The sequence below is a fragment of the Delphinapterus leucas genome, chromosome 2 (assembly GCF_059928025.1).
Source record: "Delphinapterus leucas isolate spDelLeu-1000000601 "Yukka" chromosome 2, BTC_Dleu_Yukka2, whole genome shotgun sequence".
Lineage (NCBI taxonomy): Eukaryota > Metazoa > Chordata > Mammalia > Artiodactyla > Monodontidae > Delphinapterus > Delphinapterus leucas.
In genome coordinates, this window is record NC_143130.1 from 72381995 (window position 1) to 72400091 (window position 18097).

An 18097-nucleotide genomic window follows, 5' to 3' on the forward strand; every position below is an offset into this window, starting at 1 on the left:
ATAGCAATGCTTCTTAAACTGTCTGTAGTTACAGACCAGGGTTTTTTTGGTTGCTGATTTTAAGTTCCAATCTGTCATGGCTGTTACTCTTCTAAAATCTACTGATCACCGACTTAGCTGTTACAGCAATTAGTTTACAGGTCTCCAAATCCTCTTCTCAGTTTCTTTACTTAGCTCATCACAAACCAGTAAGAGTTTGTGGACCAGCTCCCTACTGGTGACCACACTTTGAGTAGCACAGATCTATAACATGTAATTACCAATACCTATTTTGTGTATTAACAAAGTAATACTTGGGTTTAGTTTTCCATTAATAAAATCATGGCAGATTTTATAGTACGTAATTATAATGGTAAAAATCCTCACTTAAATGCAAGTTTCCCTTTCAGGCAAAAGTTTTGGAATAGACTTAGGTGAAATAGTTAAAGATGAGTATATTATATAATGTACTGAATGTAATCCATTCTTCATTTGTAACTTCTGAATCCTTCTGAGTTTTACTTTTCCAGTAGATATATGAATTGAAATGGTTTTTAAATTGTAATTGCACTAACCGGCTTACTTTATAAAATGCTGTTTTCTCCCATAGGTTCTTATCTCGAGCTGCTCTCGTTGTAGAACCTGTGATTGTCTTGTCCATGATGAGGAAATCATGGCTGGCTGGACAGCAGATGATTCAAATCTCAATACAACCTGCCCATTTTGTGGCAATCTTTTCTTGCCCTTTCTGAACATCGAAATAAGAGATTTAAGACGACCTGGAAGGTAATGATTTATGCTTTTTTTCCCCTTCATGTTTAAGGATCATGTTTCCTAGAATATCTCTTTTCTCAAAAAGCTCCTTTGATTCACATTACAGATACTTTTTGAAGTCAAGCCCGTCTACAGAAAATATGCATTTTCCATCCTCCTTTTCAAGGCAGACAAGGCAGTCTTGTATCTCAACATCAGCCTCTGGTCTTGACACATCTGTTCTCTCTGTTCAAGGGACTTTTGATCTAAATAGGTAATTATGATTATGTGGAACTATATTTTAACAACATATACTATACATTTCAAGTAATGACAGAAGAATTAGCTGACCATTTTAAGGTTTAGATTCCTATGTATAATAGATTCTTAATCTCAAGTTCTTATTCCTAATTAATTATCTCTCTCTCGAGGAATTAAGTCAGTACTGAGGTACTTCTACTTTGCAATATTTAATTTTCTACTTAGGAATATTTAATAATCTAAGACAACATTTGGAGCTGATAGATGAACTATAAAATCAAACTAAGACTTACACAGTAAGCCTAATACAAGTAAGTCTGTGCTTAAAACAAATGCCAAAACTGACTCCATTTTGGAGAAGTGCCAAATACACCAAATATAGCTGGGCCAGTGAAGCTATATTGGTAAATGCATGTGCAAAAGAAAATGCCTACATAGTACTAGCAGGCTAGCATGACCTGTTTGATCCTGAATGCTTAGACTGCAAAACTGCAAATCTGTGTGTGTCCCTTCTTTCATCATAGGTCTATTATAGCCCTTTCTTTGTCTCCCACTAGCTCTGACTCCTGAAGGAATAGGTGCCTATTTTTTCTGCTTTGTATCCTCGGGCCTACTGTGGTTCCTGCAGTATAAAAGTTGTCCACTAAATGTTTTGAACAAATGAATGACTCTTTGTATATTTAAAGTTTACTGGATAAAAAGAAAATTAACATGACTAGGCTACTTTAAACTGTATCCTTTTTCCCAGCCAAAGCCTGATTAACATCTTTCCTTCCTTTTACTTTGCTATGTGCAGCAGTGAAATGTAAATTTCACTGATTCAGTGAAATAAAGTAAATCTAGACAGTGATACGCTTTTTTCTTTTTTCAATGCCCAAGCAAATCAAAGTTGCTCGAAAATACATGTGCCCGAAGTATTCAGATCCCTGCTGATAGATCAAGAGCAGCTTTGTCAAAATGTCCAGTATTTCCAATGGCCAGGAGTGTTAGTACTTATGGCACCTTGGATAAGGAAGACAATGGAGGACAGAAGCTCATTCCTACAGGCAGCCTGCCAACTACTTTACAAGGAGCTACAGTATGTATTTTGGTGTTTTTTACAATTTGGACATTGATAATTTACATATGAGTTTGTTCCCCTTGTGCTAAACAGCCTTATAAGCTTCAATTTTATTATTGTTAAGAAGAGTGTCTTGTTACATGATACAGTTTCATTTCTAATTATATGGAAATCATCGACAGGAATTTTTTTTAATGATTTAGTATCATCAATCTTGTAATTGCTATTTATGGTTTTTATTTATTCAACAGGATTCTTTAGGATTAGAATGGCACCTCCCAAGTCCAGATCCTATCACTGTTCCATATCTTAGTCCTTTAGTGGTATGGAAGGAACTTGAAAGCTTATTGGAAAATGAAGGTGATCATGCAATAACAGTGGCAGACTTTGTGGACCATCATCCAATTGTATTTTGGAACCTGGTGTGGTATTTTAGACGTCTTGACTTACCCAGTAATTTACCTGGATTGATTCTTTCTTCTGAGCATTGTAACAAGTATTCAAAGGTATGAGAGTAAAAATTAACTAAAAGCCAGTGCTACTGTCACCATTGTAATGTTTGCATATTCCTAATGACAAAAAAGTAATTTTATGCTGAATATTTTTAATAACCATCTGAATCAATAAAATTGTTGCAAATAATTTTTCTCCTTACAGTCTAGCGGTAAGACAGTCATGTTTTTTAGACTTCTTATAAAGTTTACACAAAATGGACTTGACTTTTTGTTATAGCCTCAAGAATAAACTGTAAATGACTCTTATGAGAAGACTTTGTGAGTTTGCCCCACTCATGCCTCATACCTCCTTCAAAAATAAGCCTAACACTTTAGTTGGACACCTGTAATTCATATCGCAGTCATGTGCTACCATTCTCATTACTTTACTGTGAATTTTTGTTTAACATTTAAGTAGTTTATGTTCACTCGTATTTTTGATATGTTGCTCTATTAAAGCATTTTTTTTCTTTTTCATATGCTGTCACTGGCACTAAATGGCAAAGTGTCTAAGTTCAGGAACTTTGTCTTCTCCCTTCTTGTACTTCATGTCTGTGATTGTGCATGTGTTTGGATTTTCAGTACATGGTGAATGAGAGGTTAACTCAGTCAGAGCATCTGCGCTAGGGTCTTGAACTGATAGAGAATGTGGCTCCTGGATTCATCTTTCTGTGGAGCCTCAGTCATAAGCTGGTCAAGATTAGCCCTTCATGGTACCCTTTCTCACTGATCTTAGTACTTTGTTAAATCTGCTACTTTAGGGATCGCTGGCTTCTCAACTCAGGTCATCTCCCTTCGGTAGGTTATAAAATGCAGACAAATCAGTGATTTTTCTGTTCTCTTTTCTCTCTTGCACACATGCATCCTAAAAATATTTTTAAGGCTCCTCATAAAATATTTACAAAACATTGTCATATAAGGATCATTAATGAATGTTTTTTTATTCTTCAACACAGATTCCTCGCCACTGTATGTCTGAAGACAGTAAATATGTTTTAATACAAATGTTGTGGGACAATATGAAATTACATCAGGATCCAGGACAGCCGTTGTACATCCTCTGGAATGCCCACAGTAAGTGCTGTCATAGAATGTTGATGTCCTTCATATGAGAGTACTCTCTACTTGCTTTAAATAGCCTAAACTAATGTGTAACTGACTTTTATTTTACACTACTTTTTGTCTTACAGGTCAAAATCGTACTCTTTTGTTTGAGAGTGAGTGTTAAGTTTGATGTTTTTAGTATTATTGTCTATGGAGGTCAAGGGGTTGTTTTTGTTTTTGTTTTTTGAGTGGTGCTGTGTATGTGCTGGAGGGGTTTTGTTTTTGGCACATTGCTTGTCCCTATTTCTTCTTTGTACTTATTTTTTGTTTGTCTCCATCCCAGGCTGCTGATTTAAAATTCCTTCCAGGGGCTGTATTGAGGAAAACAGTATTTTTAGTTATTGTGTATTTGAGCCTTCAAGCTTATTTTTATCATTATTTGTCTTATTTCTTCCTTTTTTCTTACTTCATTCTTAGATTTCAGTTCTTTTATCAATTGCCCTTAATTTATTTTTATTGCTTTGTAACTTTTTAAATAGCTGTCAGTTGCTGCTTAATTACATTCTGCTTTCTACACAGAACATTTTTCTTCATCTGCTCTTTTGTTCTTTTACAGCCCAGAAGTATCCAATGGTCCATTTATTGCAAAAAGGTGATAATTCATTTAACCAGGAACTATTGAAAAATATGGTAAAAAGCATTAAAATGAATGATGTCTATGGACCAATGAGTCAGATTTTAGAGACACTGAATAAATGTCCTCATTTTAAAAGACAAAGGTAAGTCATTCTTTTAAATGAATATATTGTTCCTCTAAGCAGATTCATATTGTTTGCTGAGTGATTTGTTAGAATATCTCATGCTTATATTAACATAAAAATTTTTGTAGGTATGTATAGACTGTTTGAATAGTAATATCTTCTCCACTTCTTTTTCTCCTTAGGAGTTTATATAGAGAAATACTGTTTCTCTCACTTGTGGCACTGGGAAGAGAAAACATTGATATAGGTAATTCAGCATAACATGTAATATTTATATATCATGGTATAGTTTTCAAAGTGTTTTTATATTGGTAGTCTTAATTAGTTTAATATAAAATTATATTAATATAATACAACTGTGTCTGATTTTTTTAATATAAGATAAAAGATACTTTGATATTTAGGTCATGTTGGTAATAATAATGATAAATAATGAAAGCTAACATTTTTTGAGGGCTTATTATGTGCCTTACATTGTAGCAAGTAGTTTCCATATTTTATCTCATATAATCCTCAAAATCCCTATGAGATGGGTACTGTTATCATTTCCATTTTATTACTGACGCAACTGAGGATCCAAGAGGTTAAATGACTTAAACTTGGGTTTCACAGCAATAACGGAGCCATATCTGAACCAAGCAGTCTTAATTTCCAATCCCATGCTTTTAACTATTGTGTCATATCACTAATGACATTAAGCTTCTTTCAGAAAAAATGTAATGTAGCTAAATGTATATTTTAGGAGGTCTCAAATATTTTTGGTTGATCATCTTCTACTCTCAGTTATTGTGCTTGGCCTCCTTTAGAGTAACAAATAGAAAGTAAAAGGATTGAAAAAGATACTCCATGCAAATAGTACTAAAAAGGGAGCTAGAGTGACTATATTAATATCAGAAAAGATAGACTTTAGAGACAAAGAAGGACACTGTATAATGATGAAACAGTCAATCCACCAATAATTATTAATTGTTTATAATAATTATAACATATATACAACAACAGAGCCCCAAAATACATGAAGTAAAAACTAACAGAACTGGAGGGGGAAATAGACATTCAACCATAATAGAACAACTAGGCAGCAGATCAGCAAGGAAATAGAAGACTTGAACAGCACTGTAAACCAACTAGGCCTAAGAAACATCTACAGAACACACCATCCAACAACAACAAAATACACATTCTTCTCCACTGCACATGGAATATTGTCCAGGATAAACCAAATGTTAGGCCATAAAACAAGTCTCTCAGTAAATTTAAAAGGTTTGAAATCATACAAAGTATGTTCTCTAACCACAGTACAATGAAAAGAGAAATCAATAATAGAAGGAAAATAAAAAATTCACAAGTATATAGAAATTAAACAACACACTCCTAAATAGCAAATTGGTCAAAAAAATCATAATAGAAATTAGACAATACTTTGAGGTAAATGAAAATTAAAAACACAACATACCAAAACTTTGAGATTCAGTGAAAGCAGTTTCTACCTTAAGAAACTAGAAAAAGAAGAGCAAACTAAACTCAAAGCAAGCAGGAGGAAGGAAATAAATATTAGTGCAGAAATAAATAAAATAGAGAAACAGGGAAAAGATTTTTAAAAATCGAGAAACTCATTGAAATCAAAAGTTTGTTTTTGAAAAGATCAACAAAATTGACAGACCTTTAAGCTAGACTAAGAGAAAAAGAGAGAAGACTCAAATTACTGAAATTAGGATAAAAGGGGTGATATTCCGGGACTTCCCTGGTGACACAGTGGTTCAGAATCCACCTGCCAATGCAGGGTACACGGGTTCGATGGTCCAGGAAGATCCCACATGCCACAGAGCAGCTAAGTCCGTGCACCACAACTACTGAGCCTGCGCTCTAGGGCCCACGAACCACAACTACTGAGCCCACATGCCACAACTACTGAAGCCTGTGCACCTAGAGCCCATGCTCCGCAATGAGAAGCCACCGCGGTGAGAGGCCCGTGCACTGCAACGAAGAGTAGCCCCCGCTCACCGCAACTAGAGAAAGCCTGCATGCAGTCATGAAGACCCAGCGCAGCCAAAAATTAAATAAATAAATAGGTGGGATATTCCTACTGACCTTACAGAAATAAAAATAATTATTATAAATAATTATATGCCAACAAATTAGATAACCTAGAAGAGACAGGCAAATTCCTAGAAAGACATAAACTATAAAACTGATTCAAGAATAGAAAATCTTAATAGACCTATAACAAGTAAAGAGATTTGAGTTAGTAATCAAAAATCGTCCCACAAAGAAAAGCCCAGGACCAGATGGTGAATTCTACCAGATGTTTAAAGAAGGATAATACCATTTGTTATGAACTGCAATGTTTGTGTCCCCTACCCCCAAATTCATATATATTGAAGCCCTAATATGATAGTATTTGGAAGTAGAGCCTTTGGAAAGTAATTACATCATGAGGTTGGAGCCCCTAAGATGGTATTAGTATCCTTATAAGAAAAAGAGGAGGGAATTCCCTGGCGGTCCAGTGGTTAGGACTTAGCACTTTCACTGCTGTGGCCCAGGTTCAATTCCTGGTCATGGAACTAAGATCCCGCAAGCTGCATGGTGCAGCCAAAAAAAAAACGAAAAGTAAAAGAAAAAGAAGAGAGCTGTCCCTCTCTTTCTCAGCCACGTGAGGATACAAGGAGAAGACAGCTATCTGCAAACCAGGAAGAGTGCTCTTACCAGTCACCACATCTGCTGGCACCTTGATCTTGGACTTCCCAGCCTCCAGACTGTGAGAAATAAATGTTCATCATTTAAGCCACCCAGTCTATGGTATTCTGTTACAGCAGCCCAAACTAAGACACTAACCCTTCACGAACTCTGACAAAAAAAGTAGAAGAAAAAGGAGTGCTACCTAGCTCATTCTATGCGTTAGGCCAATATTATTACGCTGACCAAGCCCAGACAAAGACATCACAAGAAAAGAAAATGAAAGAGCAATATCCCTTATTAATATAGATGCAGAAATCCTCAACAAAATACTAGTAAACCAAATCCAGCAACATAGAGAAAGGATTATTTGCCATGACAAAGTGGGATTTATCCCAGGGATGCAATGTTGGTTCAACATAAAAAACTCCATCAATGTAATACACCATATTAACAGAATGAAAGACAAAACCACATGATGGGGCTTCCCTGGTGGCGCAGTGGTTGAGAGTCCGCCTGCCGATGCAGGGGACACGGGTTCATGCCCCGGTCCAGGAAGATCCCACATGCTGCAGAGCAGCTGGGCCCGTGAGCCATGGCCTGTGCTCCGCAGCGGGAGATGCCACAACAGTGAGAGGCCCGCATACCGCAAAAAAAACAAAAAAACAAAAAAAACCACATGATGTCTCAATAGACACAGAAAAAGCATTTGACAAAATTCAACAAACTAGGAATAGAAGGGAACATCCTCAACCTGATAAAGGGCATTTGTGAAAAACCCACAGTTTAAAACCATACTCAATGGTGCAAAACAGGAAGTCTTCCCTTTAAGATCCAGAACAAGAAGAGGATGCCTTCTTCCACCACTTCTATTCAACATTGTACTGGAAGTTCTAGCTGGAGCTGCTAGGCAAGAAAAAGAAATAAAAGGCATCCAGATTGGAAAGGAAGAAGTTAAACTATCTTTATTTATAAACAACACGATCTTATGTATAGAAAACCCTAGAGATTCCACACCAAATCAAAACAGAACAAAAATCCCAAAATATTAGAGTTAATAAATGAATTCGGCAAGGTTGTAGGATATAAGATCAAGATACAAAAATCAGCTGAATTTCTGTAACTAGCAATGAATAATCCAAAATGAAATTAAGAAAGCAATTCCATTTACAGTAGCATCAAAAAGAATAAAATACTTAGGAGCTTGTTTAACCAAGGAGGTGAAAGACTTGTACAATGAAAATTACAAACATTGCTCAAAGAAATTAAAGATCATGTGAATGAATGGAAACATACCCCACGTTCATAAATTAGAAGACTAATATGCTTAAGATATCAGTACTACTCAATCTACAGATTTAGTGCAATTGCTGTCAGAACCCCAATGATGTTTTTTACAGAAACAGAAAAACCCATCCTAAAATTTATGGAATCTCAAGGGACCCCAATCTCAAAAAGAACAAATCTGGAGGACTCACACTAACTGATTTCAAAACTTACAGCAAAGCTACAGTAATCAAAACAGTGTGGTACTAGCATAAAGACAGACATATAGACCAGTGGAATAGAATAGACAGCCCAGAAATAAACCCTCACATTTATGGTAAAAATGATTTTTGATAAGAATGCCAAGACCATTCTGTGGGGTAAAGACAGTCTTTTCAATAAATTGTTCTGGGAAAATGGGATATCCACTTAACAAAAGAATGAAGTTGGACCCTTATACAAAAATTAACTCAAAATGGGTTGAATACCTAAATATGAGTCCTAAAACTATAAAACTATTAGAAGAAAACATAGGACAAAAGCTTCATGACATGGATTTGTCAGTGATTTCTTGGATATGACACCCAAGGTACAGGCAACAAAAGAAAAAATAGGCAAATGGGGCATCATGAAAATTAAAGATTTCTGTGCATCAAAAGGTGGTATCAGGGCTTCCCTGGTGGCGCAGTGGTTGACAGTCCGCCTGCCGATGCAGGGGACACGGGTTCGTGCCCCAGTCCGGGAAGATCCCACATGCCACGGAGCGGCTAGGCCCGTGAGCCATGGCCGCTAAGCCTGTGCGTCCAGAGCCTGTGCTCTGCAACGGGAGAGGCCACAACAGTGAGAGGCCCGCGTACCGCAAAAAAAAAAAAAAAAACTACAATGGGATACCATCTCATACCATTAGATAGAATGGCTACTATCAAAAACCCAGAAAATAATGTGTTGGTTATTTTCTGGAAAATAAGGATATGAAAAAATTGGAACCCTTGTGCATTGTTAGTAGTAATATAAAATGGTATAGCTGCTGTCGAAAACAATATGGCATTTCCCTTAAAAAATTAAATACAGAATTTCCACATTATCCAACAATTTCACTTCTGGGTATACCCTGAAGAATTGAAAGCAGGGTCTCAAAGAGATATTAGTATACTCATGTTTATAGCAGTCTTATTCATAATAGCTGAGATGTGGAAGCAACCCAAGTGTCCATTGAAGGATGAGTGTATAAGCAAAATGGGATATATACATACAGTGAACTATTATTCAGCCTTAAAAAAGAAAAGAAATTCTGACATATGCTACAACATGAATGAACCTTGAAGACATTATATTAAGTGAAATATGCCAGTCACAAAAAGACAAATACTGTATGATTCCACTTAAGAAGTACTTAAAGAAGCCAAAATCATAGAGACAGAAGTAGAATTAGAGTTGACAGGAGCTGGGGGGAGGGGAGAGGAGTATTATTATTTAATGGGTATAGAGTTTCAGTTTCACAAGGTGAAAAGAGTTATGGAGATGGACGGTGGTGATGATTACACAACATTATGAATGTATGTATACATTCAGAACTGTGAATGTATACCACAGAACTGTGCACTTAAAAATGGTTATGATGGTAAATTTTATATGTGTTTTACCAAAATTTTTTAATTTGGGAAAGAAGAATTTTAAACAGTTGACATCTTAGTACTTCACATTTCAGTGGTCTGTGTAACCTAGCTCTAAATGCTACGGACTCTAAGGTCCCCATTCCAGCTCTGAAATTCTGTGTTGGCAGAAATGACCTAGAGATTCCTTCTTGGCTTCTAATTTTGTGGTTCTGTAGTATTACAAAAACTTGATTGCTGATAATATCAAATATAAATTTCTTTATGCCTTTATTTCTTTATGAATTTTTGCAGATGCATTTGATAAAGAATACAAGGTGGCATATGATCGTCTCACACCTAGTCAAGTCAAGAGTACTCACAACTGTGATAGACCACCAAGTACAGGAGTGATGGAATGTCGAAAAACCTTTGGAGAACCTTATCTTTAAGATATGTGTGTGTATTTTTTCAATACGTATTGTGTAGTCAGTGTATAAAATAACACTTTTAGACTCTAACCTTTTTTCTTCAGTTTTTGAAAATGCATTTGTAAATGGTTCAGGAAGTTCAGATAGTTTATGTACAGAGTGTCTTAAGAAAATACTAACAAGTGGGAGAGAGCTACTTTGTTTCCCGTTTCTTTGTTTTTTCTTCTCCCGTACAAGTAATTATTTTTGTGATGAAAAAATCCATAAACAAAATTGGTTCCCATAGAATAAGACAACTGTTTTATGGATTCTTTTGGAAGAGACAGATTGAAAAATCATGTATGGAACTTAAACAAATGTAAGAACAAAGTATCTCCTGTTTTCATAGACTACTCAAATGTTTTGACCGTGAAGTTGTATTATACATATTTTAACTTGTTTATAATAAGTTGATATTTTTTTAATTTTTAAACTTAATATAGCAAACAAAATGAACTTAATCTTATGAAGCAAGGTAATTAAGTGCTTATTTTCCTTGTCTGCTGCTATTTGAAGTAATTAGTACAGCTGCAGATCTCTATATGTATATCTATACTTTTTTTTACTACTTGGAAGAGTGATTCAGAAATGTCAGCGCTAGTGTCAGTGTTGTCCTAGGATCGCATATTAGTACTCCTGAGCCTGACTGCAGTGGGTGAGTCATGGCAAGGGTGTGCATTGCCCAGACTGACTCACTGAGCCTTGTGGAAGGACAGCCAGAGAGGTTCCAAATCTGCTTCTGTAAAATCAGGTTCAACATACCATGATTCCAAAATTTTCTCTATTGCTAATAGATGCATACAATACACAGGGAAAATAGCTTATAGAGCCAAATATCAATTTAAATTTTAATATTCTACATGAACACTTATGTTAGGAAATATGTCAGACAGTTTACCCCAAATTCTACCTTTATTTTAATATCTAAAATATTGGATATGATGCAAATTGTAGTATGTTTATCTGGAATATGACCTATTGGAGTATTCTGTTAATATTATATATATATATATATTATATATAAATATTCAAAATATTTTTTCAAAAGTAGAAAAATAATAACTCTCTAAAAGTACAGCCAGATAGAATTTCCCATATTGAGGAACCTGGCTTTTTCAATAAGCCTTCAGAATCTGGTTTATGGAATCTAAAATCCAGCAATATCCAGAAATAGACAGTAAACTGAATGTTTAAGTACCATGGGTATTAAATAGAATCTTAAAAAATATTTGTAGTCGCATTATTTCTAATATCACTTTCTTTGGGTAATTCTGATAAAGTATCCTTTGGCCGTTAGAATTATTTATAGATTTTCAGTGTGTTCATGTGTGTGTTTGCACACATTGTCATAATGAAGGAATTCTCTAGCCAATTTCAAAGAAGGAAAAAATGAAAGGTCCTAAATTAGATGTGTAGAAGCCGGCAGAGTTCAGGACACTTTGGACTGGAGATACCTTAAAGTCCTGAGACTAAGAACCAGTTCAGCTGTAGAAAAAACACTTTTGAGTTCATCCCACTAGTGAATAGCACCAAGCTAAAACATTTCACAGCTTTCTACTCTGGGAAATAATGGGGAAAGTTTAAAAATGTAAAATTTTAGTTCAGTTAGTTTGGCGCTGAACTTGCTTACTTGAAAAGTCTGGTGCTGTGCACATGTATCTGCCTCTCTTTTGTAAATACCACTCTTGTCTTATCCTTCCTTCCTATTCAGGTCCACGCTTCACATTTTAATTCAGTCTTACGTTCTCTAAGTCACAGTCATTTCAAAGTTGTCAAAGGAGAGAAACATTTGATAGATGAGGCTTTTGGCATTAGTGACAAACATCCCTCCAAACAGAATTCTGGGGTTCTATTCTGGTTTTTTGTTATTGTTTGTATAAGAACAGCTTTCACTATTGATTATCTTTTCTTTAACACAAGCAGTATATATGAATAACAGTTTATTGATTTCAAATATCTGACCAAAAAAAGTAAGGTAAAGCCCATTCTTTATGGTTCAGACTCATTTGGAAAAGTGAATGTAATTTTTATCTCCTTCCCCTGACACCAAGTTTTGTTTCTACTTTTGACTGGGTTTTATTTCCCCTATTTTCAATCCCCAGGGAATATTATTTGCACAAATTTACTCTTTAAAAATAAAACCTAAAACATGAATAGAGAGTGGTAAACCTTGATCAAAAGAAAATTAAAATGTAGATCATCCTTTGAAATAACTCCATACAAACTTTTCTTCAATTTTATCTCTGTTGACCATACATTTTAGAGAATCATGGCCAATCATGTTAGAGAGAAATACCCTTTTGCTACATTATCTGTCTTTTATTTTCTTACTCTTAGTTTTATCTGTTTACTAGTTGAAAATAAATCATGCCATGTCCTGGTACAACTTGTTTACTACTTCCTCCCATTGTGTTTTGAATGTCATACATTTGTATTTTATATCATATTTCAATATTCAGTTTTTTCCTCCTGTTAGGGAGTTATGCAGTCTGGTCATATTCTGATTTTTGTCTTCTTTTTTTTTTTTCTAATTTTGCGGGGAGGTTTTTTGCTTTAAAACCCTAAAGCCATTAGCTTATTTTATTTTAACGTTTTCTTAAAATGGCTTTCCATTTTTCTTTGTAGAGAAAATAGCCCCTGAAAATGTTGGTTTAACATTTTAGGTGATATGCTTATTTTTTTTTATTTCATGCTGGTAATTACTATGATACTTTAGTGCAGCTAGCAAGTGTTAGCCTGCTACATATAAAAGTTATGTTGTACTTCTACATATTTTGTAAGTATATGGTAAGAAAATAACCATTTGTATGGTAATGTGCGATTGCCCAGCTTTATTTTTGTTTCTCCCACTAGAACTTGAAAGCTGCTATTAGGCACTTTATCTCAGAGCAGGAAGGGAAAGAGTACGCTGCCTCTTTGAGAGGGTCCTTGGTCTGCCTTTGTGCTAGTCTTAGCATGCTCTGCCCTTCCTGTTTGGATACAAGACAAAGTTTTATTTCAGAACTGAATTCTCTGGTAGCTGCATACCAGTTTACCTTAATACTCTCAGTACTTGGTATCTTCTTATTATCCCTTCATACTGCCCTCTTTCTCTGACCCCAAAGTAAGTACATTTGCTGGCTTAATTATTTTTGTTTACAAAATTAGTATTGGACAAATTAATATAGGAATTTCTGTCTCTGATTCAAAAAGTCTGTGTAAGATAACAGACTCTTCTGATAAAGTTACTGCAGCCTTTCCACAGTTGCTGTTCATTTGGATGGCTCCTTCCTTTTGTATTTAAAGATTTTCTTTTCAAACACAGTACTGTGATAAAACCATTGGAGCAACTGACGGAATTTTCTGTAAATGAAATTCTCCAGATTTGCCAGCTCATCACAGTTAAGGGCCTGAGGACCAGAAGTATGCTTTGGTTGTATGGGCAGCCTTAGACCAGGGTGTCCTTCCTGTCTAGTGACCCCACAGGGATGGACAACCCTGATCATTGGCCCTCTCTTTGTACCTTTCATAGTAACCAGGCCCAAAATACACTGCAAGCAAGCTGCACCCGCAGGAGGACCCTCTCACAAAGAAGGGGGCCAGAACCAAGGATATTCTGTGGCCCATTAGGCCAACCAGTTCTTCAAATGTATCTACCAGGCTGTGTCTTAAATATTAAATTCCAATTCTTGCCCCTTTTGGTACTTATCTTTAAATGATTATTAGGATATAGAATTTTTAGGATACTTTCAGAGTATCACAAAAGGCCAAGCCTATAATTTGATAGAAGCATTTTCAGATCTGTTGATGAGTACAATATAATGTTCATAATGTACAGTAACCATTTAAACATATATACTAATTTTTTTAAATTTGGAATACATCCTTTTTTTTCTGGTACTACACAGAATCTTAACCCATTAAATTAGGAAGAGTTTTACGTTTTTATAAATTTGGCCCAAACCTATCACCAGGGCCTTCAAAGAAATGCAGCCTCAAGGGGAATGAAGGAGAAATCATCTGTGCAGCCACTTCCTTCCCATTTAGACACTCACGTAGGACAGTTCTGACTTTCTTGCTGAATGAAAGACCTAGAATTTGTCCCATGTAACTAGCTACACAGAACATCTTGCCCATCAAATGAGAGGACCAGCTAACCATTATCTTGACATTTTAAGATGGTACTTTACCTCTAAAACAGCACAATTTTGGGCTTCCCTGGTGGCACAGTGGTTGAGAGTCCGCCTGCCGATGCAGGGGACACGGGTTCGTGCCCCGGTCCGGGAAGATCCCACATGCCAAGGAGCAGCTGGGCCCGTGAGCCATGGCCGCTGAGCCTGCGCGTCCGGAGCCTGTGCTCCGCAACGGGAGAGGCCACAACAGTGAGAGGCCCGCGTACAGAGAAAAAAAAAAAAGCACAATTTTAATAAATTGTAATTTATAATGGATTGCAAAATTTTTTATTTCAAGCATAACAAATTGATCTTTTAGAAGTTACGTAAGTTTTCCATCTCCCTGAACTCTCCTTTCTCCCCACCAGCTGCTCATCCATCAAGACCCAGCCTTCTTTTTTGTTTTTGACTCTTTTCTACATAGTGTGAAGTCAGAACTTCCTTTCTAGGCAAAGAGGAATGCCAGAAATTTAGCAAACGGATCAGAAAAATGATATTCAACCATTAGAGTCGATTTTAATCATCAAATGGCAGCCTAGCACTTTACCTTTACAGGATGTTTCACCGTCCATCACTCCTCATAAGTCATTCTGGGGAAGAGCACCAGCTCCCAGGCTGTCAGTGAGGTGACGTCCTCGAGACCAGCTGAGGTTGGTGGCAGATACCAGATTGGTGCCCAGAGTGTTGGTATTGGGATCTCCCTTCCATAGGCACTGCTCTCTCCTCCTGTTCTTAGGCCATGGCATATGGAGACCAGGCAGTGCGGCAGCATCAGGAATGAGGATAACTAATTTAAGAATATGGAATATGAACATGATCCCATATTCTTCATCAGTCTTCTCTCGAGCATTCTGACTAAATGACCTAAAGATATGGATGAACACGTCCATTTTTGTAAAATATCATTGGGACTCACAATTCATTGAAATTTAGTGAAAGTCATTTCCAAAGAATGTGAGTCCTGGAGTGAGGCCATGAATTAAATTAACCAGCCCATCTTAAAAGATGGATTATGGACTGAAGTACTTTGAACACAGCCTTTCCACACCAAAATGTTTGGTTTTTTTCCCACATCACACTTGTCCTGCTATCTTCTAGTCTTCAGTGAATCCTCTCTCATGTTTCTAATTAAAGCGATATTTACCATCCTAAACTACATTCACCTCAGCTCCTTTTGCTTTGTAACCACCACACTGTTTCATTTTTAATGTGCCCCTTAACCTGATGCCAGTAAAAGCAGCAAGCAGTGGTATTTAATATACAAGCATTTCAACTTTCACCTGAAATGTTTAACCACACAATTTTTAAAAACACAGGTGTCGGGTTTCCCTAGTGGCGCAGTGGTTAAGAATCCACCTGCCAATACTGGGCACATGGGTTCGAGCCCTGGTCTGGGAAGATCCAACATGCCGCGGAGCAACTAAGCCTGTACATGCCGCGGAGCAACTAAGCCTGTGGGCCACAACTACTGAACCTGCGCTCTAGAGCCCACATTCCACAACTACTGAAGCCCGCGCGCCTAGAGCCCGTGCTCCTAAACAGGAGAAGCCACCGCAATGAGAAGCCCGCGCACCGCAACAAAGAGTAGCTCCCACTCACCACAACTAGAGCAAGCCCGCATGCAGCAACGAAGACCTAACGCAGCCAAAAATAAATTAATTAAATAATTATTTAAAAAACACACAGGTGTCCTTTACATCAGCTACCGTGGAAGTAGTAATACTCTTTTCCTTACCATCTTGTCATTGTTTAAGCATTTTTGGAATTTCTCCTTTGTAATCGCCTTAATATCCACTTGTAAGCCACACAAGAAATCAATCTTCTTGTTTTATAATCCTATCTAGGATGACATACAAAAATAGCATTGCCCCACTGGATCTCTTACTTTGTAAACCAGATTTGGCTCTACTGACTTTAGACTCTTTTTAAAAATTACTTTGTTTCTCACTCACTAGTGCAGCTGTCACTGTTGGGTAAGAATATGAGAGGGGAGGGGCACAGAGCCAGGACAGCTTTGTTAGAATGTCTGATCCCTCAAGGTGACCCACCTGATGGAGACAACACTAACTTGGATTTCCTAATAAATACATGTTTTTAAATAGCCCTCAGAGTAGTTCTCCTTCCCTAATACCCACATCTTCCAATTGAAGGGCAAATTATAAATTTTAATTTCTTGAGCTGCTTATTTTAATTTGACTTTTCAGAAATGCAACGAGAGCAAATGTAGTCCTCCTTTTTAAGCTATAAAATATTGGTACACATTTTACTGGACTACAGTGTGTAATGATAATTGATTCTTGTTATACTTTTTTTCCTATAGACTTTGCTCCTTTAAACTCACCAGTAACTGAACCTGTAATGAATACAAATCTGATAGAACCACATGTTTTGAACAGAAAAAGAGGAGACAGTAAACTGCAGCATGTGCTGGGGGCAGGGGCCAGGAGGGTGAGATGGAGACCACACCTGCATCTTTTGCATCAGCAGCCCTTCAGGAATAATCAGGGAACTGTGAACATGGGAGCTTATCTGATTGCTAAGGTACCTGTCCCAACCCTCACTCCCAAATATCTCATTTTAGAAACTTCTCTGACTTGGGTCCTTCTGCTGGCCTCCATGTGTTAGCTGTCTGCATCAGGGGTGGTAGGAGCTCCACCCCTCCAAAGAGTCCTAATCCACAGTGAGCTGCAGGTGTTTTCCAAGGATAAACTTCAGTCCCGATCACATCCACATCAGAGGCTCCTGCCCACTCAGTTCACTCTCCTGGATCATGTTCATTCTTTAATGTAACAAGTGGTACAGTAACTTCTGGCATGGTTTTCTGATCCGTGTCCATTTTGAGCAACAGTGACTGACTTAGACAGACACAGGACAGGATATGATTCGATCTTCTAACATCACACTGATTATCAGGAATACAAAGTACAGGAGGAACATGGTAAAGCCCAGAATCTTGTTCATTCTCCATTTGCATAATGCAATTGAAGAGATCACAAACAGGAGCATGAGAAAAAGCAAAACAATGGCACAAAACAAGCCATTGCTACTGACAGGAACAGGCTGTAATCCATTGATAAAAGAGAAAAGCATCCAAGGAAGGGGCAGGCTGCAAGATGGAAGAAACAGTGTGAATATTCTTAATGTTTATAGTCATGCCATATACTTAACAGTATTTTACAATTTACAAAGCACTCATTTTTACACAAACCTGTGAAACAGAGCAGATAACATTCATTTCACAGGTGAGAAAACTAAGGTTCAGGGAATTATGTGCCCAAGTACTCACAGCTGATAACTGGGAGAGCCTAAGATTAAAACAGGTTTTCTGGGTCTGAGTTTGTTTTCGTCATACTTCATGACTTCTGTATGACTAACCTAAATTGGTAGATGTGTGACTCTCTAAATCAGGATAAGGCCTAGCTCAGGATAACATTTCCTTACATTCGTTAGTGATCAGGGCTCTCCTATGCCCTCTTACCTGCCCCACCCTGCAAACACACACATATACAAATTAAGGAAACCAAAGCCACCACCCAAATCCAGAACATGATTGGGGAAATGAAAATAGCGCAGACACTCTGCTCTGACAA

At 36.9% G+C, this 18097-nt stretch overlaps 2 protein-coding genes across 5 annotated transcripts in view; one reads left to right on the forward strand and one right to left on the reverse strand.

Moving 5' to 3' along the window:
* DENND4A (DENN domain containing 4A) overlaps nt 1–13174 on the forward strand; it is a 132302-nt gene extending 119128 nt beyond the window's left edge. For all 4 annotated transcript variants that reach the window (XM_089907088.1, XM_022579810.3, XM_030761702.2 and 1 more), the window contains 8 exons: nt 590–765; nt 860–1006; nt 1873–2071; nt 2305–2559; nt 3504–3621; nt 4208–4370; nt 4535–4599; nt 10202–13174. In XM_089907088.1, coding sequence (XP_089763214.1) covers nt 590–765; nt 860–1006; nt 1873–2071; nt 2305–2559; nt 3504–3621; nt 4208–4370; nt 4535–4599; nt 10202–10338 — 1260 coding nt within the window. In that variant the 3' untranslated portion in view covers nt 10339–13174. The remainder of the gene's footprint in view (nt 1–589; nt 766–859; nt 1007–1872; nt 2072–2304; nt 2560–3503; nt 3622–4207; nt 4371–4534; nt 4600–10201) is intronic.
* SLC24A1 (solute carrier family 24 member 1) overlaps nt 13029–18097 on the reverse strand; it is a 44012-nt gene continuing 38943 nt past the window's right edge. The window contains exon 12 of the mRNA XM_089907090.1: nt 13029–17613. Within this exon, the coding sequence (XP_089763216.1) occupies nt 17364–17613 (250 nt within the window). The 3' untranslated portion in view covers nt 13029–17363. The remainder of the gene's footprint in view (nt 17614–18097) is intronic.